Source organism: Accipiter gentilis, chromosome 8 (assembly GCF_929443795.1).
Source record: "Accipiter gentilis chromosome 8, bAccGen1.1, whole genome shotgun sequence".
NCBI lineage: Eukaryota > Metazoa > Chordata > Aves > Accipitriformes > Accipitridae > Astur > Astur gentilis.
In genome coordinates, this window is record NC_064887.1 from 27,463,257 (window position 1) to 27,486,901 (window position 23,645).

General features: G+C 36.6%; 1 protein-coding gene across 6 annotated transcripts in view; it reads left to right on the plus strand.

Moving 5' to 3' along the window:
- Positions 1–23,645, plus strand: part of COL11A1 (collagen type XI alpha 1 chain) — a 164,285-nt gene that overhangs the window by 66,688 nt on the left and 73,952 nt on the right. For all 6 annotated transcript variants that reach the window (XM_049807754.1, XM_049807759.1, XM_049807755.1 and 3 more), the window contains 16 exons: positions 2,109–2,162; positions 3,583–3,636; positions 3,752–3,805; positions 4,401–4,454; positions 8,206–8,259; positions 8,372–8,416; positions 9,795–9,848; positions 9,937–9,981; positions 10,424–10,477; positions 10,943–10,987; positions 12,371–12,424; positions 15,647–15,691; positions 17,316–17,369; positions 17,451–17,495; positions 20,816–20,869; positions 21,848–21,955. In XM_049807754.1, coding sequence (XP_049663711.1) covers positions 2,109–2,162; positions 3,583–3,636; positions 3,752–3,805; positions 4,401–4,454; positions 8,206–8,259; positions 8,372–8,416; positions 9,795–9,848; positions 9,937–9,981; positions 10,424–10,477; positions 10,943–10,987; positions 12,371–12,424; positions 15,647–15,691; positions 17,316–17,369; positions 17,451–17,495; positions 20,816–20,869; positions 21,848–21,955 — 873 coding nt within the window. The remainder of the gene's footprint in view (positions 1–2,108; positions 2,163–3,582; positions 3,637–3,751; positions 3,806–4,400; positions 4,455–8,205; positions 8,260–8,371; positions 8,417–9,794; positions 9,849–9,936; positions 9,982–10,423; positions 10,478–10,942; positions 10,988–12,370; positions 12,425–15,646; positions 15,692–17,315; positions 17,370–17,450; positions 17,496–20,815; positions 20,870–21,847; positions 21,956–23,645) is intronic.

Sequence of the window (23,645 nt, forward strand, 5' to 3'; positions counted from 1 at the left end):
GTTGTAAGTTGTATTCTCGGTTGGCTTGGTAGTGCTTTGCCTCATCTCCATATAGCATCAAAAAATCTGTTCCAGATTATGCTGTGCTCCAAACTGGCTAGTCTCAGTAACACAGTCTTTTTACCTAGATGAAATTTACTGTTCTCAGGTGAATTTTAGCTAAATATCACACCAGAATCTCACTTGTACCTTAGAAACTGAAGTTACTAGACTTGTATTTTTAAGCAGACCTGTACAAGAGCAATTCTTTTCTAGAGTGATTCTTCCAAAGTAAATAGTTGCTACCAAGCAGTTTGGCTCACAGACTCCTGTTTGATTATGATTAGGTATGCAATACTTACAAAGAGTCAAACATGTTGGGTCTATTGAACAAACTAATACACTAATTCCAGCAGTGTATTTGAACCAAGAGACCTGCAGGATAAGATTCAGTCTGTACAGACAAAATAACTATAGAACTGCTGTAAGCAAGGAATATATCTGTAAAGACTGGTATAATATGACCTATAATTTGGGCTGTATACCTCTAGCTGAGGTATAACCTGGCCTTATACTCATGCTTTCATGTTTTAAAAGCCTTCATGAATTTCTGTATGCAAAGTCCACCAAATGAATATTAATAGTTCTTTAGCTTCTAAGCCACTAGGAGGCTCTAGAAATCCAGCTCTCTGACCTGGCAACATTTTCGGCCTACAGTTCCAGAAGCAACTACAGATTCTTGGTCTGTCAATTGTTTGTGTGCCCAGCTTATTTTAAGAATGAAATAGTCGGAGCTTTTACTCTTAATATGAATTGTATTTTGTTAAATTATGTTAGTAGCCAATAGGATACATTTAGAAACATATCAGTTATTAAAAGTCTTAAACATAGCAGGGTCAAAGCCCTAGTCTAGCTTCAACTGAGTCTAGAGTTCACATGCTTAATTAACATAGCATAAAAAATAAATTTCTGCCTACAGATATTAAGTGTAATCAATTATATTAATTAAAAGCAGAGCTTACATCAGGGAAACCCAAACAGACAGTCACCACCTACCAAAGCCACTGTTATCTCCACTGCCGGTACCAGCTCAGGATCTGATTTTCAATTTGCTTAGGATTTGATACAGTACCTGCAAGGTCAGTTGGAATCTTTCCACTCCAGCATGCCAGACTCAGCACTAGGCCAAGCCAAGAGACCACTTCTTTCTTTGAATGGTCACTATGGTGAATATAGGAGGATTATCAGTTTTCTAAGGCCTGCAAGATTTGTTTCATATTAAGTACATACATTTGGTCATGACCTCTTTCAGACATCAGAAATGCAAAAATTCTTTTGCTTATAATAGTAAACTCCAGTATGTTCCTTCCCTGGGGCTGTATTCTATGTGAGCATGTTGAGATTTTCTGTTTTGTTTTGTCTATTTTTGTGAGACCACTATTAATAAAACACAAACTTACTTTGACTAGTTCTGCCCCAGATTCCATGTACAGTATCTTACCCTGGATGAAGATCTGGTTTAGGTCTGTTTATGAGTAAAACTTACTCTGAAAATCTGTGTCATCATTTAATGATAGTAAAGAGATGCAGTTACATAGATTTTTCCACTTCTTCAGGGCCAGATGCATAAAAAACTTGATTAAAACATTGCTGAAGTTCATTACAAGATTAGACAGTGTATTTTTCATTGACTGTAGTCATTTTTTGACTGAACTCTGAGACCGTTATTTTCTGTACAACAGAAATAGATAAACATAAAAAGAGGTGGCTTTCATTTCTGTTGCCTTCCCTACAGCGGATGCACTCCCGTTTTCCTTACTTATGTTCTTACTGTGCTCATCTTTAGCTCTCAAATATTAATATAGAAAAAAGGGTTATATTTGATCCCATGCAAATCAGTTGGAGTTTTCTTTGCTAATAGAAAGATTTTTGGCATAGTTAGGCCCAGTGTCTAGACAATGATATATCAGGGTATATCTGCAGATTCAAATGGTGAATTCGCACACCTTAGTAAATAGGGGATTGTTTGTTTTTTCTTCCTGTAATTACTGTATAGAAATAGAAAATAACTTATTCATTTAAAGAGTTTTTTGTATATTTAAACAATATGTTTTGCTTTTTTTATCAAGGGTGGACCTGGAGCAGCAGGTGCTAAGGGTGAAAGTGGTGAACCAGGTCCCCAGGTACAATAATATTGCCTGTTTTGTATTGCCTGTTATGTTTGAATGAGTTTATCTTTAAGAAAATCCATTCCTATCACTTAGAAGAAATCAATCAATGATATGCTTTCCATGTGCAATTGAAGAAAAATAGCTTTTACAGTACTATCCTCATTAAATGCAATGGCTTGATTGTTCATTTTGAAATACGAAAGTAACGATTTTTATATAACAAGGAATAATTATCACATGTAGAGTGTCATCACTTGAAAACTTGTTTTAATATTGTCACTTCAGGCTCTTTTCTCTGTTAAGTAATCATACATCAGTCTGCAATAGTATGACCTCAGGCTCTGATCTTATTAAATCGCATAAGGTGAGAGAGGTTGAATTTAGTTGGTAATTAAACAGGATATTTTCAGGAAAGATGTGACATAGCAAGAATAACTCTTTAGGAATCAGTGCATGCTTTTCTTCTCAGCTTACTATTATATCAGCTCCTGTGCAGTGATGTTAAAGAGCACTGAAACCCATTGAAATCTTACAGCTTAAACCTAAAAGTAATGGGGGATTCTTAAAGAAATCATGAGAAATCATGATAGGAGTCTCTTGAACAATGCTTTTGCCAGATCTCAAGTGGTATCATGGATTTGCTACATTATTAAGTGCCTGTTTTAAAACTCCACATGGATATTTGCAGAAGAAAAATAAAGCAATTAACCAAAAAAGCACTCTGAACAGCTAGTCAGTCTTCCAGTTTGCTTACTTACATTTTTAGTATTTTGTCTCTTCCTACTCAGTATTTTTGGATGGCTAGTCCTTACCATTGCCATTTTCATGTGAAGAAGATGCATTTGGATGGGGGATGAGAAAGATTCCACAGACACATATGCCCACACAGTTGTCAGTGAAAGTTACATGTGTTTGAAAAGTGGAATTAGGCTTTGCAGTTTGGGGTAATTTGGTCTCCCTCTAGTTAAAACTGTGCTGTGTAAAGCTAAGACAGCATGTGAGGGGTTTACCAGCACAACTCACATTTGTGTATGAATTAGGGATCTGAAATAAGCACTCTTTAGTTTTCACCAAATAATTATTATGTGACTAAAATAATTTTGGCATGAGAGGAAGAAGGGTTTTCAAACCACAGGACTGAGGTCTTCAAAGCCATGAAAATAATGTAAGAAGCTTTTATGTTAAAAGGACCAGTTATGCCATGTATAGTGTCATCTCATGAAAACTAGCATTAAAATTGGTAGTGCTAAGGCCAGTTTGGATGCCCATGTTCTATTAAAACTAATGGGAATTTGGAAACCAGAATCCATCTCCTGGGAAAAAATGCAGCTTTGTGTTAAAAAAAAATCTTATCTTATTCTTGAGGTGAGATGTTTAACTAGCTTTTTGCTGACATACATGTGATTCTAAGAATTACACTCTTTAAATTCAGGGTCCTCGTGGTGTTCAAGGTGCCCCTGGTCCAAGTGGAAAAGCTGGCAAAAGGGTAGGTAGCATATGGATCAATCCTGCTCTGGGTAAGTAGTTTCTATTTAAATATTTTTTAAATATTAACTGATTCCACTGCATTTTAAAATCTTTGCCCCTTTGGGTTTTTTCAGGGACGTCCTGGAGCTGATGGTGCCAGAGGAATGCCAGGAGAACCTGGAGCAAAGGTAAATAATAATGAGACCTGAGGCTTTATTTCAGTCTTGGAATGGGCTAGATAGATAGATTTTGTGTAGGTACCACAGTTTCTTCCAGGCCAACCCAAAATTCTTCTTTCAAGTGAAAATACTGAGGTTTCAGATAGCTCGGTCAGATGCAAGAGCTGAGAATGAATCATCCATTTAAAATATGGTAATTAATGGTAATGGCTAGTAGTCTGACACTGAAGTAACTTGATTCTTGGGGCATGATTCCTATCGCTCTGAGTCAGTTTCTAGTTACAGAGTATCAGTAATAGTAAAGTCAGTTTTGCACCGGCAAAGTGCAGCTAGAATAAAGCTTTTCATTTCAATGTAGACTTCTTTTTATAAATAGCATAATTGCAGCACAGTGAAAAAGTTGTGGCATCTTCTCTTGCTTTAATGCATAGATGCAAATTTTGTGAATTTGATCTATGTGCTCCCCTTCATGTGTTTCATTCAATAACAAAAGTGTACATATAAGGAAGGGCAGAAATTAACTTTCAGAGGCAAAGCACAGTTCATTCAGAGTAATACAGAATGTAATAGTCATTTACTAAAGCTGTGATTTCTTCTTTCCTAGGGTGACAGAGGATTTGATGGTCTTCCTGGACTCCCTGGTGACAAAGGTAACAGGGTAAGAAAAACATGTATATTTATACAACAACAAATTGATACTGTCACAGAAATAACGCACTATTCATTAAGAATAGCACTAAGGACTATGGGGGAGGTTAAAACAGAATGTCAGCTTTTCATGCAACAGAGTAATATCTGTATTGGCAGGTAATATATTCCTTATGAAACATTTTAGTAATATCAATCAACAGACAGCTATTCATATATATATATATTAATGATTTAAACATATTTTCACAATTCAGATCACATCTTCAGCTAGGTTTTCCTCTAATTTTTCTTAGTTAAGGAATTTGCCTGTTGGATTTAAAGGAAATAGTAACAGGAAAAGGAATTTCACTTGAAGTTTCTGTGTCAGAAGCATCACAGATTTTAACCTGCTGAAAAACCTGCTCAAAAAAATGCATTTGAATATTTGAATTGCAAATTGAATTGTTTAGTATGGCTTGCTCCAACAACTGCAGTTTAAAGAAAGATCAGAGTCAGGTCAGATAAATTAGGAAAACGAAGTAATATTTAAAACAACTAATGTTCTTGCTCCTTATGTCATACCAATCTATAGGATGAGACTGCGTCTTTTCCTACAAAGCGTAGAAATAATCACAGCAGGGGATTTCTGCTTGAAATTATACCCCTAATGTAGATGCTAGTAACAGCATGCTCTACTGAATGTACCCCCCTTACTGTTGTCCTGGTAAGTGCAATGCACCAACAAAAGAAACAGTGTGTGGGAATGTCAGCAGAACCACTCCCATATGTACTAAAGCTTGATGACCAAGGAATGATTATAGCTTTCACCCTTCTGCTTCCCAGAAAATCTCAGCTGTGTTGGCTACTGGCCGTTGATGTAGTTCTTTGTAATAGCATCTAAGGATACTCTTTTGAGTTTTGTTTGCAGTAGGAAAAGAACTTCTAGTGTTATACAGAAAAGTCTTGATCCTCTTTCATCATCCTCTTTTTCTTAGAGTGTAAAGCAATCAGTGCATCACGTAATTGAAATCTAGCTTGATTGGCAGGTGACCAGCAGAGGGGGCTAGACATTAAGCTCTTGCCACTACACTTGAAGGCTGAGCAGAAGTTGATTCAGTCAGGGAATGTGTGTCTGCTTTCCAACCTGGAATACTAGAATTGTCTGTCTGTGGGACCTTCCAAGTCATAAAGAAGTTAATTTTTTAATTTTTTTTTTGCAAATATTCTATTTGTTTTATATGTCCTAAACAAATTTTAAAAAGCTAAAATAGAAGAATCAGTTTGGGTTGAAATTTGCAAAATAGTAATGAAAATAATTACTTCTTTTCATAATTTCTTTCATTCCACTATTTAAAAATCACTGCATTCTTGTGGTTCTATGGAAATCTTCTGTAAAAGTACAAACTATGATCTTTCTGAAAGCAGCTCAATTCAAAGCCAGATCAGATAGCTGTAGCTTTTCAGATTCATATATACTGACAGCACATAATGCAAATATTCAGTTCTCTTTGGCTTGCAATAAAGAGCACAGAAAGACAAAGAAACACTTTTTCTGTTGTAGTTATGTTTCAACTGTAAGATAATTGATGTTGAAAACCCATAACTTTAGAGTAGAAGCTTTAGGGCTACTTTTAGAATTAGTCATATTTGAACTATGAGTGGCAAGTTGGATGTCTCTCTGAGGTTATGCCTCCATCAAACACTTTGAACTTTTCTTATTTAGATTTACTAGATGCATAGCCTTTCTCCAGTATAAAAGCAAGACAGTATATACTAAAACAAAAGGTCTAAGTGTCCTGGTTTGCACTGGGATAGAGTTAATTTTCTGTCTAGTAGCTGGTGTAGTGTTATGTTTTGGATTTAATATGAGAAGAATGTTGAAAACACACTGATCTTTTTAGTCATTGCTAAGTAGTGTTTATACTAAGTCAAGGATTTTTCAGCTTCTCATGCCCAGCCAGCAAGAAGGCTGGAGGGGCACAAGAAGCTGGGCAGGGACGCAGCCAGGACAGCTGACCCAAAGTGGCCAAAGGAACATTCCATACCATGTGATGTCACGCCCCGTATATAAACCAGGGGGAAGTTGGCTGGGGAAAAGGGGGAGGGGGGGAGGATTGCCGCTCGGGAACTGCCTAGGCATTGGTCAGCAAGTGGTGAGCAGTTGCATTGTGCATCACTCGTTTTGTATATTACAATCCTTTTATTATTATTATTGCTGTTTTATTATTGTTATTATTTTCTTCCTTTCTGTTCAATTAAACTGTTCTTATCTCAACCCACCAGTCTTACATTTTTTTCCTGATTCTCTCCCCTGTCCCACTGGATGGGGGGGAGTGAGTGAGCGGCTACATGGTGCTTAGTTGCTGACTGGGGTTAAACCATGACACTAAGGAGAAAAAAGTCAGGCTTTAACAGAACATTTGAAGGAAAGTATTAGAGAATTGAAGAACTGAGAATGCTGATAATGATAGGAAGTTTTGTTCTTACTGCATGACAATACCAGCACACTGAACACAAGCTCCTAATCGAATTTTAAGTGCCATGTGATTGCAATACAAGAAGAATATCCCTTGAGGGGATAAACTATTTCAATACTTGAAAGCTTAAGTCAGTCTTCACCTGGATATTAATTGGAAGCCAGAGCATAGATCATGTGTCTCATATGTCATCTTTCAGGAGTGTCTTTTAGCATGTAGAAAAACACATGCTCTAGCAGCAGATCACATTGAGTAGTTCCAAAACTTCGCAAAATATAGAAACCGCTGTATTAATTCATCTTACAGGTATGAAAGTGCAGTTCATAGCATTTCATTTTCTCTCCTATGACAACTCCAACTTACAGAGAACAGAAAGGCAGTAGAATAAAATCCTGACATCTCTAATATTAGATATCTGGAGTAAGAGAACAAGTTACCTAAAATTCCCTAGGAAAGTTTGAAAAGAGTAAAGAATGGAACCACTAAAAAGTGACTCCATATATCTCTGCTAGGATCCACAGCAGTGATCAGGCTCCTTGGAGACACTGATAAAATTAGGGAGAACAGCATGAATACTTGTTTGTTGTCCAATGCCAGAAGGAAGCTACAGTCTAAAAACCTGCTGCCCAGAAAGAGGTCAGTCAGCGGTGTTTGAGCTATGTAGCACACTAGTTCTCTTTAGAAATGGGGAAAGAAAAATAAATCCTAAAAGTGTGGTCCAGAATCTACTGAGGATCTGCATATATAGACTTGAAAAGCCCCAAGGTCTGAGGGGAAGTGTAGAAGTCTGGCTGCCTTCCAAAGCCTCAGACAAATCAGTCCCAAGGCTCTCAATGACTGGTGCCAGGGTGCGTGGTTCTGAAAGGTGGTTAGTGAACTTCACTATGTTTTTTCCAGGGCCCAGCAATTGGTTTATTTACTTCTGACCGCGGTACACATGCCTTATTTTAGTGACAGTAATACATTGTGTAGGGGAAGGGGGAAGGTGCCAATGAGACAAAAGAAAATGTGAGTAACTGCCTTTTGTAGCAGTAGTTTGTGTATGTTCTGGGGCCAAGAACAGTTACAGAGTGAAATTTTACAAACACAAATAGTTCATTGTTTCAATAATGTTCATTTGTTTTGATACCAATGTTATAAAAGCCTTTACTGAGTACTACAACCTACAGATTTGTATTATTCTGTCAAGACATGTTTTGACACATCAGACTTCAGCTAACACATTTGTTTTAATTTCCCTTCCCATGCATTATTATTTCCAGCAACAGATGTATTATTTTAATGACTTCCCTCATTCTACAGGGAGACCGTGGCCCACAGGGACCTCCTGGCTTACCTGGTGAAGATGGATCAAGAGTAAGTTGCTATTTACACAGTAAAATCTGGAGTCAATCCTCATGTAATGGCAATATGGTCATGATACATGTTCTTTTTTTCTAAAACTTCTATTCCCTTTGTACAAAAACAGGGAGAAGATGGGGAAGTTGGACCAAGAGGTCTCCCAGGTGAAGCTGTAAGCAATGCTTTCTTATTCTTCTGTTTCTGTTACAAACAAAAGCCATTCTCAGATTTTTTTCCTTTCTCTTGAACTGTTCTGAATTTCAGGTATACAAATTACTGCGTGTGTGTATATAGAGAAAACTGATTCTGGCTGAAAAGCAAACAAATGAACAGTTTTGTTAGGGTTGAAACACTAATTACAGCATTAGAAGTAAGTCAGGGACAAATCCAGCCAAATATACACAACTTCCAGAATCACAAAGGCTATTTCTTATCTTATTGTGTAAAATCAGTCACTGCAGACCTTGATACATAAGAATATAACCAAGTCCATGTTGCTTGGAAAATGTTTTTGAAACATTTATTTATTAGCAAATAAGGCCTGGCTTCTCCTCTTTTTCCACACTACTGTGCTTCATTGTGTATTTTTACACTTGTTTCACATACAGAATTTCCACTGCTGTCAGTTGGAATTCTGCAGGTGCTGTCACTGCAGAGTAGAGTTCTGCATTGCAGGCAAGAAATCAAGCCTCAGAAAGGGGAGTTTTACCCTAAATGTATGATATACTGCTGCCTATTTGCAAAGTAGGAAGAAGTTGCTACAGCATCAGGGTCTTAGTGATTTGTGACTGTATCATACATGAGGAGACTGGAGACTCAGTCCTGCCTACTTTAGCAGCATGACATGAATGATGACACAAATGATGAAAACTAATATTCATCTACATAGTATAAATCCAAAAGATTATGTTATAGACCAAATCTTGCTTGCCTTATTTAGGAGAATGGCCCTTGATCTTTTGTGGAAATTTTTAGGGGCAAGAGGAACAAATCTGATTTTGGTTTCCAGAATGACTTGCATTTATTGTGATAAAAGTATTAGTAATTTTTAATTACTAATTTATTTAATTAGATATCTGTATGTATTTAATTAGATCTTTACTACAGATAAAAGCACTGTTTTACACTTAGAATAGTAATATAGAGTATGACAGACCATCATGTTTTCTAAAGACAGGAATACAAACATGTATGCCACTATTCAGGTCAGACCTTCAGGCAAGACACAGCTGAAACTTTAGTGGAAGATGCTGTGCCAATGTTCTGCACCAGGAAATATAACTAGTTATCTCCTAGCTTTCTCTGAAATGACTATACAGCGGCTAAATCAAAGCTTGCCGTTCCACTGACATCCTGTTCAGATGTATGGTGGCCTTCAGGAGAATCTGTTATCAGTGAATTTTTTCCTTTCTTTCTTTTTCCCTCAACCTCCATCCTGTCTTCCCTTCATCCTTCCTACTCCTTATTACATTCCTTGCCCAGTCCTGCTCCTGGGCCTCTCTGTCCAGAAATAATCATGCAGGTGTTAATAAGTGTTGCTTCTCTTACAGGGTCCACGGGGATTACTGGGCCCCCGAGGTACACCTGGTCCCCCTGGACAACCTGTACGTATGAACTGTTTTGTATTTGCAGTTTCCAGAAGAAAAATGAAAGTCCACTGAAAGTTGCTCATGTTTATATTGTTTGTTGTAGGGCATTGCAGGTGTTGATGGACCTTCAGGCCCAAAAGGAAACATGGTGAGTAAGTAAGCAGGGAATTAAAAAGGGAGTGGATTCTAAGAATCCTTTCCACATTCTCTTATCCCTGCCACTATGCCATCCCTTCCATTTGGTTAAACTTTTCTGTCAAAATATATTCAGATTCATCATGATTTTACATAGAAAAGACAAGCCTTCTGTTACTTAGTCTTCAGCCAAAAGGCCTAACCACGCTTTCTCTCAAGCTCCTTTAGCACCATGGACTCCAGTGCTTAGCTCCTATGTGTGGGCTGTTATTGTCTATTAAATAAAAGGCCATGATATTCATTAACATGAAAAAATATCATACTGGATAGAAAGTTGGTAGTAACCTTTAAAGAGAGAGGAACAAAGATGAGTTTGTATTCCTTTTAGTCCTGACAATGAAGATCTGTAGTGCAGAAATGCAAACCTAATGCCCTGGTATTTTTTTGCATGGTAGGGTCCTCAAGGGGAACCAGGACCTCCTGGTCAGCAAGGAATTCCAGGCCCACAAGTAAGTGTAAAATAACTCCCAATAAATACGATGCAATGTGCAGCAAATGTTGAATAAATGGAAATTACTAAAAGGTTAGCTTTTCATGTGCAAAACTGATAAAGCTTCAAGGATTTTATAAATAATGCTGCAAATGTGCCGAGGGCAGTGGGAGCAGGGTTTTCAAGTAAGCTTTCAGAGGGATTTTTCATTCAGGAGAAAAATGACTCATTCAGTGTTCCTGGAATGCAGCAGGAACGGCCACACCTGGAGGAGGGTTCTGAATAGGATCTTGTTACAGACCTACTGCCAGAATAGTGGCTTGTGCAAAAGGCTCACACAAAACTCCTGACCTAACTCGTAAGGAGGGAAAAAAGGCCACTTATATTTACCAGTGTGTTTAAACAGATTAATGAGGGACCTTTAGTAGGGTGAATGTATGTATATTGTTCTCCCTGGTTTCTCACACTGGTTTCTTTTTAATAGGGGCTTCCTGGTCCGCAAGGTCCTATTGGACCTCCTGGTGAAAAAGTAAGTTACAGCATTATTCTGGTATTTCACAGTTCTGTGCAACAACCTTGCTTATGTGCTTAACGGCGTTGCTATGTTTTACAGAATAGTAACCTAAGATATAAAAATTAGCAGATCTTCCTGAAATCATCGAGTAAATGAATAACCAGTGGAGGCCTGGATTTCCTCTCGTATATACTTTTTCACAAATGTAATTTCCTCCCTTTATTTTGGATTAATTTTCTGCTATGAGCTTCAAAATCCCATCTACAATATTAAACAGTGTGTGTACCTGTATGTTAATTAATTTCACAGCAAGCTATGAAAATTATTTTTATTAATCTCTTTTGTATAACAACATTTTACCTACTCAAGTCTGATTCTGTTGTCTTTTTTCAAGGATTATATTTTGACATAACTCTGCAGTGTAATTGGCATACTGTAGTGTCACTTGGTGTTTTTTTCTTGATCTGTTTGTATACATTCTTGTGGTTTGAAACATGTCTTCTGTTAATTTAAAAAATGTCACTATTGAATTTTACACTAATGTTACTTTTCTACCCTTTTTGCTGAATTCTTGCTCTGTTGATTCTTCTTTGATTTTGCTCCTCTTCACTGTTTAGTATATTCTTTAGGAGAAATTGAAGGAGATTTTAGGAAACAATATACATGCTTTTTACCTGTCTGTTTGCCTAAGAAGTGTTATTCCAGCAAAATGGGCTAAGTCCACAATACGCACATTCCAGAGGCTTTCACAAAGATGTACCATGCCTTTCAGCTATGAGTGCTGGAGTTTTGTAACCCATGCTCTTTGCCTCTTGATCTTGTTGGTTTCTTTCATATGGTGAATCCTTTTATTTCTGAAATTCTAATTAATAGGTAATTTTGTATGCTGGTGAATTCTCCCCCACCTTGTGTTGTGTGTGTGCATGTTCAGGGGGTAGTTCCTGAAGCCTGTTCTCAGGCAAGCATCTCATTGAAAAATATGTGTGATTTGTGTTGGCTAAAGATTGTAAGAACTGGCCTTGAGCTTACATATTGTACGGCAGTATCTTTGTTGGTTTAGTTTTGTTATATTTTTGGTATATCCCTGATATCCATATCAAGGGATTTAGGTATAACTACATTTTATATACTTAGCTCTTAAAGTCAAATGTATTGGATATGGGTGGGGTTTTTTTTATTTTTTCTTTCTTGTTTTTTTTTTTTTTAAATTATTATTTTCCTTATAGCTACTCTACACCTGGGGTGGGTTCACCAGTTGTTTTAAAATACTAAAAAGGTTTAAGGTAGTTTGCTGATTTAAGGCATAATAGTTCTCAGCAAGGATGATCCTCCATCATCCTAGCAAATGATAGAATGTTCATTATTGTTCTTAAGATGTGTCTCTGTTACTGCATTTAGGGACCTCAAGGCAAGCCTGGCCTTCCCGGCCTTCCTGGTTCTGATGGGCCTCCTGTAAGTAACCAAATATTTCATCCCTTGAATGTTTAAATACTTTTATCAAGTAATAAATGTTTCTGGATACTTGTGTTGCAAAAAGAAAACGGAGAGTAAAAGCACTGGTAGTCCTAGTTGGCAACAACATAAAATCCATCTAAAACCCCTCTATCGTTTGAGCTGTTAAAACTAAGAGTGTTACATTTTTGAAGCAGCTGCTAAAAATGGCTGTGCACTTTTAAAATGTGGTCCCAGGTGATGAAATGCATCTGAAACATCTGCAGGGATGTGTAAATAACCTAAATGACACACAAAGGGACAGATGCTGTTTCACTGTAGTCCTAATATGTCAGTATGGTAAAGCAAATCATCTGTAAAAATGTTCACCACTTGTTCTCTGAGGAAACATAGAATAGACTAGATCTTTCTCTGCTTCCTGACCTAAGATGCATATTACACATTTGGGCTGCTGCTTTAATTTTCTACACTGGGACAGACCTAAGCGAAGGTTTAGAATCTTGTGATTGCTAAGGAATTCAGCTTAGCTCTGAGGGTGCATTCACTCACATGAACAGAGAGTAACCACCTGAGTAGCATTGTTTACAGTTCAGGCATTAAACTTAAATGAAATCATTGTTCATAATGACATGCATATATACTAGTTTTCTTGCATCAAAAACATCATCTTTTTATACCATGAAGAGCCGTTAGACAGTCAGTGTGTCTTCTCAGACCATGTCTCTCTTCCCCATGCCATTTTCCCTTGCAATTTTTCTTTTAGGTTAAATCTACATTTCTTAAACCTGACCTTCAGCGGGGTTTTGCTAGGATAAGAACAACAGAACTGACTGCAGGGGTTTCACTGCATAGATGCTTATATTACAAATACAGAACTGTACCCAGGGCTCTCACAATCTCTCTTTTACCCACCAAAGTACCATTTTCAAGGAGAACGTTAAATATGCAATGATAGTCCAGCTGGAAGTCTATGTCTTGAATCATTGTCTAAACATTTGAACTTTACCCCTTATCCTTTTCTGCATATTAATTTCTAAACAAAAACATTATTTTAAAATTTGCATCTTGTTAAACCTTAAAAGCAGGGTAGAAATGCTGTAAGAGATAATCAGGTGTTAGCACAACTCTGTAGCTGATATACAACCCTACTGTGGTGGGTTGATCCCAGTCAGCAGCTAAGCACCTACCCCATCTCTCACTCACTCCTCCCACAGTGGGATGGGGAGAGAATCAGAAGATCAAAAGCAAGAAAACTCACTAGTTGAGGTAACAACAGCTTAATAAGTGGAGCAAAGCTATGCACACAAGCAGAGCAAAATAAAGAATTAATTCACTACTCCCAATCTGCAGGCAGATGGCTAGCCACTTGCTGGAAAGTTGGGCTTCAGCATGCATAAGCTTTACTTGGGAAGACAAACACCATAACTGTGAATGTCCCCTCCTTCCTTCTCCTTTCCCTGAGCTTTTATTGCTGAGTATGCCATCATATGGTCTGGAATATCCCTCTGGTCAATTTGGGACAGCTGTCCCAGCTGTGTCCCCTCCCAGCTTCTTGCTCACCCCGAGCCTACTCACTGAGGGGTTAGAATGGGACAAGGAGAAAACCTCCACGCTGTACAAGCACTGCTCAGTAGTAACGAAAACACTGGTGTGTTACCAACACAGTTTTAGTCACAAATCCAAAACACAGCGCCATATGGGCTGCTATGAAGAAAATTAACTCCACCCCAGCCAGACCCAGTACACCTACCCAAAATTATCTCTCTCATGCACAGGTAGATTTGTTCAGAAGAAGGGCAGGAGGGGCAGGTTAAACTAAGTCCATTCGAATTGACAAGACCTATTTACAACCACAGAATTACACTAGTGATTGAAGGTAGTGAGCAGTACCTTCCTGACTGCAATGAGCTTTGTAACTGCTCCCATGATATCTGTGTTAAGATCGAGTGCAAGCTCAAGACCATTTTTTTCAGGAGATCAGGAAAATTCTTGCTAGCTATTTCATTTCACTTCTATGTGGGGAAATGTCCTTCTGTTTTGAAGGTGAGACATTTTTAAAAGTCGTATATTATACTGGAATTAGTGGAAATCTAAAGGGATACAAATATGCTCTTTAATAGCAGCATTTTTGAAGTCATTTAATGTTATAGAGACCTCTGATACTGGATGGAGATTTAAAATTTTGTGCACAAGAAAGCATATTCTGGCAGATTAGGACTAAACAACTGACATACATATGTTTTAAAAACCAAATAACAAATATTCAATGTTAGTAAGAAAAACTCTTTAAAGGAAAATTAACAATCACTGGTAAGGAAGTATCAAATACTTCTTATTTTAATCATTCTTTTAATAGAGAACATATTTTAAACTGTTTTCCAAGACCAGAAAATTGAATATAAGCTCCAGGGTTTTGTCATATAAGAGCCACATCAAAGTCATATCATATTTGACACACTGAAAACATTTTGGGATGTCAATGACACCTACACATGAATGGTTTTAGTAACTGGCTACATTATATTTGGGACCACATGCTTGGCAAAACTAGAGATTTACTGTGCTCCTCTAATAAGACTGATGAACATAAATAGAAAAAGGATTCCTGACTGATTCACATAAGCAATAATCTTCTATTAATCTTTAATTCATTAAATTGCCTTTAAATTTTGCAGCATTTTAGTGTAAATATTGTAAGAAAGAAAAACAATGGATCAGTTAATGTTTTGAGTGCTGCAGTATTAACATCAGTGATATAGAACAAACACTAAGACCTAAATATATTTTGTTTTAAAAGCAAGTCACAGTTTAAAACAAAGACATAGAATGTTAAAACTATATCAGCCTTCTATTGGCTTTTGCAATAAATTCCATAATATTTTAAATAATTTTAGGAATGTCTTCATGCTGTAATATTATCACCCTGCTTGCTTCAAAATCAAATTTGAGAGTGCTTTGCATGAAAAACCTCTTACTGCTGAAACATTAAAAGAAAAGGTGATCAGGATATTCCTGAAAACATGAATATTAACATAACTATTGTCCAGCTTTTCCTTTGTATTGAAAGGAAAATCTTTCCTCAAAGTTTTGTGTGTGTGTGCCCTAACACAGAAGAAGGGTGATTAGTGACCTGAAATTCAAGTGTTTAAATAATTGTGGTTTTATAATACAATGTCACTACAATGAGTATTTTCCAAATCGGATACATTTCCCTTAAATCAGGGTCATCCTGGCAAAGAGGGTCAGTCTGGAGATAAAGGAGCATTGGTGAGTTTTAAAACTTTCTATTTATTTACATAGCTTTCAAGAAAACCTTTGGCAGTTTTTCAGCTTTATGACACATTTGTTGCTCAAAGAACTATTTAGGAAGATAATAGAAAACCCATCACACTTTCAAAGCCTCTGTGTGCAGACAAACATATTATATTCTAAATATTATAGAGATTCTAAATAATATAGAGATTACTCTCTTAAAACTGATTGTGGAGTTGACAGAATGGCAATCAATAAAAGTTGCATACATTTCATAAAAGTAACTTGCAAATAGTTTGAGTTTACAATTCCATTGTATAAAGTACCCACTAGGGTTCTTCAGAACCTCGGTTTTTCAAGATTTACAAATGCATGCATATACCTTGTATTTTTTTAGGTCACCTTCAAGTCAGTGGCAGTGAAAAGTAATTTCTTTATTTCTTTATGAAGAAATGAAGGGTCTTGGGGCTCTTAAAAGTGTTCTGCTTGCTCAGTATTGACCCTTATTTATCCAGAATATCACCCTTGATAGCACCTGAAATCAGTTTCAGTTGCAGTACTGATTTCAGTAGCAATACTAAAAGGTTGTATTCTGAATAAGTAGGATGAATGAATGAATGAATGAATGAATGAATAGGACATTTCAGAAAGTACAATTCCACTGACAGCAGCATATTATTATTTATCCAAAATGTTCTTATCTGTTAGAGGCTTGTAGATTTTATCCTGAATTCTTAAGAAAATAAAGTTTACACGGAGCATTTATGTTTTGAATGTACAGGTGTGTGACCATCTGTCAGTTTTTCCTTATGTCTTTTGAATTTACTGATCAATTTCAGCCAAATTTGATTGAAAATTTTATTTCTCAGAGATGTTAACAGTCTAAAGATATTGTGGAAAGACAGTTGGAAAGGAGAAAAAGACCTTATCAATGGACCCATTAGGGAAAGATTTTGTTATCTGTCCATCTCAGGCATAGGAGTATCAACAAAGCAGCTCAGCCTCAGACACAGATATGTATGTTTCCAGGCTTCCTTACTTCCACTGTTTACAGAACTCAGTTTCTTTCGACACTGCCATCAGATTGCATAGTGTCAAAGTTAAGCATCTTTCAAATGCTCAGCAAACCATAAATAACAGCATCCAGACACCAGTCAGTATTGATAGCACCATGAGCCTTTTAGCTTTCAGGTTTGGAATCTCTTTTTTTTTTAAAGACCGTGATTTTTATTATTGTCATTATTTTAATCTCTACTTTTGACTTTCATCATCATCATAATTAACTCATAAATTTTCTCCAGTAAGACACCACTGGTTTCTAATTGGCATCTTTTTGTTTGTTTGTTTGTTTGTTACATTTTCCAATTACCATTGTTTCAGATAATTTGTACTGTGGATAGATGTTTCCCAAATAAACAAGAAGAACCAAGTTCATAATTCTATTAATAGTTTTATAGTGACATTGAAGGGTGCTTTGTGATGCCATGACTTTTCTTAGTGGCAGGCAGCCTGCTGTTATTTTGATGTCTCACACAAAACTGCTGCATTATGATGAAAGAACAAGGATTAGATTCAGAAGAGAACTGCTTGCTAACCAAGTACTGTACAAACAAAGGTTCTTTACTCCAATATATTTTAGGGGCCTCCAGGTCCTCAGGGTCCAATTGGCTATCCAGGTCCTCGTGGTGTAAAGGTAAGATTTAACTACTGGATTCCTTCCCCCATCCCTTTTTGAATATATACATGTGGGTAATTCTTTATATTCTTTCTTTAGGGAGCTGATGGTGTCCGTGGTCTCAAGGGATCCAAAGGTGAAAAGGTAAATCTGACTGCATTTAATTCCATTCCCTTTTTCTGTGTTCCTGTTTCACTGCAACGTCTTCTGTCTCCTTCACAGCAGTGTGTTTTCTCTTGCAGCAGTGGGTTTATTTTTGCCTTACCCTAAGGACATACCAAGCCAAATTCATAAAACAGTGACCTTCATGGTTATTTACACTGGTACAAAGTGAATATAAACCCTTCAGTAATTAGAATGGTTTTGGATCCTCTTCACACCAGTTAAAGTAACTTGTCTCTTAGGTGCTCTTAAGGACACAATTAGATATCCCCTCTCTTGTTAATAGATACTAGAGTGGATACTGAGAAGCTTGTGCATCAGAGAGTTTTGTGGTGACAATAGTTATTTTATCTGTTTTGATAGAGCTGTAGGCTAGATTTTGTATTTTTTCTAGGTTCTAGGTATTTTTGTCCCAGATCTTTGGCTTTGCCAAAGTGATGGACAGCCCCAGTCAGATGCATATATATTAACATGAAGAAAGCTTTTACATCCACCTGATGCCATTAATTATGTACCTAAAGCTCTTACTAGAGCAAAGACTAACTACTGCAATCTCTACTGACTTCTGATGGTCTGCAGTGGCTGAAACTACAGCCAGTATTGGTTTAAATTCCCACTTTCCTCAGCACTCAGAATGAGAGACAGATAACAAACACCATCAGTCATATCACCTGACCACAGAGGAAAATTCAACCTTGTGGCTCTGATGGCTACTGTGTATATATTTGTACCTATTTCTAAAGCAGAAGACTCAGTCTTGCAAAAAAAGTGTTGATTTCAGCACTAGAGATCTGTCTTTCAGGTTCAGATGCCAAGAGCTGCTGTACGTTTTCAGGCTGTCCTAAACCACAGTTTGTCTAGTCTGCATACTCATTTTAGAGTTGCTCATTAGATTTAAGCTGAAAAAGAGTGTGTTTAAGGCCTGTAGAGACTGGACAGTTCAAAAAAACCATCCTTTTCTTGTGCCTTATTGAGTGATTAATATCCAGCTAGGACAAAATACAGGACTCACGTATAAATAAACTTAATATATGTGTATATCAATGAACACTGATTAGCATATTATCCACAATATTTCTGTGTTCCTAAAAACTGGTCTCTCAGTTGCAGTAAGACACTGAACTCTACTGCATACTTCAAAATGTAACACGAAGATATTTCATAGATTGTCCTCACAGTGCTTTAAAGGTCTGTTACATAGGCCTTTTTTACTGAGATTATTCAGATGCCATTACATGGGGGAAAGCACTGTAAGAGACAGAAATAAACGGATCATTCAGGGAAGCTGCTGTAGATCTGGAATGGTCCCAGAGATAGCAGAGGAGGTCCATCTCTGCACTGACCAGTAAACGTGACTAGAACTCTTTAGCTATATTATTTTTTGTTAACAGCAGAAGAGGAAATAGAGCATTCATCTCTCTCCTCCTACATGGAATAAATTCAACCTCTTGTAGATCTCAATAGCTGGAACCTCACTGTGAAAGCTGAAGAAGTGTTTCAGTTCATTTGGCAGCCATTTGGTCAGTAGCTGGCACATGGTCAGTCCTTGCTGATGTGTTGCAAAGTTTTCTCATATAATTATTACTGTCCATGGCCATAACTGAGCAACTTTTACAACTAAAGCTTTTTTCATGTATTCTGCACTCTACCTTTTTCACGTCTCTCTATATTTTAAGAAAGACCACCTTGACATTTTAATATATTCAATATAAGATGACCCTATAAAGCTTAGTTTCACCATCTAGAAAACATGGGAAACCTGCTTTTAGAATGGTTTTTAGCATATTTTTTTCAATGAATCACAATGGTTTACCTCATCTTTTTTTACATGAACACATACAATTGAGAAACGATATTTGCTTGTTTGTGGGGTTTTTTTTTAATTTTAATGTCTCCTCAGCTATTTTGAGCTGTTTACCACTAGCATACCTATTTCTATCACCCTTTCTAGGGTTATTTGTTGCATGCAGTATGACTGCTTCTGAACAGTCAAAATGGCTTTAGCCTTGCAATCTGTCTCAGTTACTGAATAGGGAGAAGATAAAGCCTTTGTAGCCCCAGGAATGCAAAATGCAAACTTCTTTTTCAAAGTGAGAATGAAATATAAAACCTTTCTTGTTTTTTTTCAGCAACATGGAGCACAGTATTGCTCTTTCCTGGCCTTATTGACTGTCCAAATATTACTCAGATTCTAAGTCAGCAATATTACTTCAGCAAATAAAAAAATTAACAGCATCATAGTAAAACATTTTACTATGTGCTTATTCATCACAAAGACCTTTGCTCCAGGATATAACTAAGCATCAGATAGAAATGCAGTCAATAATCTTTGTTGTCTGGATATTGGAACAGTAGATGTATGATGAGTTAGTTGAAGAAAGCGGGAACCAAAAGCTGATCAGTTATGCTAGAGCAAGTCATGAACAACTCCACTGAACAACTCTGGAGATTTCTGTTTGTTTCTGAACTAAATCATACAGGTGTAAATGAAACGTGTCTGAGTACTGTCTGCTTGTACTTCACCATGGAGACTTATTAAAATGCTCGGAGTAATTCTCTGCCAGAATTTACTAGGCAGTAAATAAGTAATTCTCACTAGGAATAACAATAATGTGCACCTGTTTTGCCACTGTATATGGATTCAATCTTAGTGTCCATTGTTTTTTTCTACTTTCTTTCAATCATGTCAGCCGATGAGAGTAGGCAGGGCTGAGTATTGCCGGACATCGAACTACTATATAGGGATGACTACTTCTTCTTTTAGGTTATGAACATTAATATGTCTTTTTTTTTATTTTATTAAGATGTCACAAACAGCCAATTTTTTTATTCCTTTCATGGTACTATAGGCACTAGTTTAAAAGAAAAATTAGTTAAAAGGAAGGTTCTGCTATCAAAAAGAACAACACTGAATAATTTGCCACCAATTTTTTAAGAGATTGAATAGATGACCTTATTAAAAAGAGCGATAATCAAAAAAAGTTTAGGAATTAAGAAAGGACTTTGCAAGATAATTCATAATAAAACAGAAAGATTACATGGTCTCTAAACAGATTATAAACAGCTTTAACCAGCTGTTATTAGGTACTTTCAGTTCATTTTGACAAAAGTAATTTTGTATAGTGCACTGATATACTTTCTCTAAAATAGCAATAGCCTTGCTAGATTTTCTGGTGTCTGAAGTTCTCACTTTATCTATGCAAATTATTTTAATGTAATGTATGTATTTTCTTATTCCATCTGCAGAAAAAAAAAATCTCTCTATTATTAGAATTCGTTACATGCATTTCTGCCTTTTTTAGGGTGAAGACGGTTTTCCAGGATTTAAAGGTGACATGGGCCTTAAAGGTGACCGGGTAAGCATTTATCATACGCCATATGTTCTTAAAAAGCTTAAGTGTTATTATTTTGAAATAATCACTGAAGTGAACAAATAAATTTAAAACAAAAATGAAATAAAAACTACTAGCTAAAATTATTTATGTTCCTGGTGCGTGCACAGATTTGAGCCAGAGATTTGGTTCTTGTGAATCAACAATGGCACAGTTATAAAGAGGTAGAGAATGTCAGTCTTGGATATCCTTTTCATTAAGCTTCTTTCTAGGGAATCTCCTCTTCCAGATTCCTAGATCCCCAGTATTTGCCTGAGGAAAATTACTCTATCCAGGATTAAGACGTTTTGATTTCAACCTAGCATCTTGCAAATCTCTGCCAAAATGTTGTTTATTTAGCCCAATGGGAGCTTACTTCCTTTCATAAGAAGTGTGGAGGTTCTAAAAAAAATTACCACAAGAGGCTTCTGGCCTGTATCTGTTGCCTGTATACATAAATAACTGTGAAGATGGTATCTGTATAAGTACTTAGGTACAGACATTTTTCTTTCTATGGACTGTCAAAATGCCTTCACAAGAATTTACAGAAGGAAGAAAAAGAATACACAGTTTCCAAATGCAGCTCTCTTCAGGCAAGGCAACTGGGCTCTTACACTTGTGACAGTAATATTCAGTGCCTAATTTATATGTATTTGCATTTAGTTAATGAACATAAGCAGTGGTATTTTCCTAATTGGAAATTGGATGGGGCTTTGAGCAACCTGATGTAGTTGAAGATGTCCCTGTGCGTTGCAGGGGGGTTGGAATAGATGACCTTTAAAGGTCCCTTCCAACCCAAACCATTCTATGATTATATGATTCCATGATTCTATGATTCTAATCTCTATTTACATTTACTGAAAACTTATTTTCAAGTAATTGTAGGTACAAGTAATTATACGTAGTCTCTCTAATATATGCACAAAGGCTATTGTTCCATATTTATAAGGTGGTGTATTTTAGGGAGAAATTGGTCAGCCGGGCCCACGAGGAGAAGATGGTCCAGAAGGTCCAAAAGGTCGAGCAGGTCCATCTGGGGACCCGGGTGCTGCTGGTCCAGCTGGGGAAAAGGTTAGTAGCCAGATATCAACATAAACATGTCATTGCCTCATAACACAGATGGAGCCCATGACCTTCATCACTAAAAAACCAAGCCTCTAGATCTGCAAAATCTTTAGCGACCTAACAGTAGCTTTTATGGGACACTACTACAGCAGACCACTGGAGTTCACCTTTGAACAAGTAGTGGGAATCATTATTTTGTAAGTATACAAAAAGGCATTATAGTTCTTCATCAGCACATAAGGCAGCTAAATTCTTATCCCAAATTACATGCGGTGAATGCCAGCTAAGGAAAATATGATGCAAAGAAAATAGTTGGGCACAAAGGAGGATAAAGGTGTTGCTGGAGATTGAATTAATATTCAGTCATATTATGACAAACTGCGACATGAAGATTTTTTAAACAGAAGACATATCCCTAATAAAAATCCAAAATAAGGTTAGCAAAAGTGAAAGGTGCTGTTAAAAGGGAGGACTGAAAAAAGGATGGTGACATGAAATACAGGAGAGAACAAGCACAAAGATAAGTACAAATGTCTGTAGAATCTCTGTAGAATCCTGACCTCAACAAAAAACACCTGAGATTGATATAGAGGAGGAAAGGAGGCTGAGGAATGCCTGTGCAGGTACCATAGTTCACTGGGTGACAGCATCAGAAAATAGATGTGATTTCAGCAGTGTCATTTTGGATAACTGGGAAAGAATGAGAAAATAAAATAAAAATGATAGTTCAGAAATGGGTATGCTATATTTCACTAAAGTGAGAAGATGGTGATGAAAGTATTTCCCTTCACATTTTTTGGTGAACTGTGGCTTTAATGCTAGTTCTGCCTTGAAAAGAATAGGACAGAAGGTACATTTTATATTTCTTTTTCAGTTTCACTGTCTTTGAAATAGGAACAGTATTTTCCAGCAACATCCCATCTGACAGCATGATTAATTATTCTTTCTTTTTATCTATATACAGTCTTCAAAATATACATTGAATTCTTAATAAGTATGTGGTACTACTAAAAAGGTGACAAGGTTCACAGCTAAGAGTTTTGCCAGGAAGAAAAAATGTATTCATTTTGGGAACAAACTCTCTTTTCATCAAAAGTTGCTACTTTTTGCAAGTACATCATTAGTAGAACTTCAGAAAGATGTTAGGGTTGAAATTTGAGCATAATGTCATTCATAAACTCTTAGAAAATTATATATCCAAAACCAGTTCATTCATTACAAAAAAGGTTTATTCTCAGGTTTACATCACTATTGGGAATTATTTATGAATTAATGGTCTCTACAATTTTGCAAGATACCAGCTATTAGATCATTGAATTGATTCATTAGGTCATGAATCAAAGAACATATAAAAAAAGAAACTCAAAACTATTGTCTTACATGAATGCAAGCTGAGTTCACACCAGAAAGCCAGTGTGCTCAGTTTTAACTAGATCAGCAAAAAAATCTGGTATAATAAGGGTCATATAATCTTCACCCACAATATATTTGTATTCTCCAGAAAGAACTGTATGTTTCATGGCAATGGTTGTTTTCAGTATCGCTGACCTGACAAAAATGTAAGAATATTAGGGATCTTACAAAAATTTATATTGTTATCATGACAACTGCAGAACAATTAATTGACAGAGGACATCTACAAAGTAGTCCACCTTTCTCAAGTCTTTACAACCTAAGTAAAAAAACAAAGTGAACC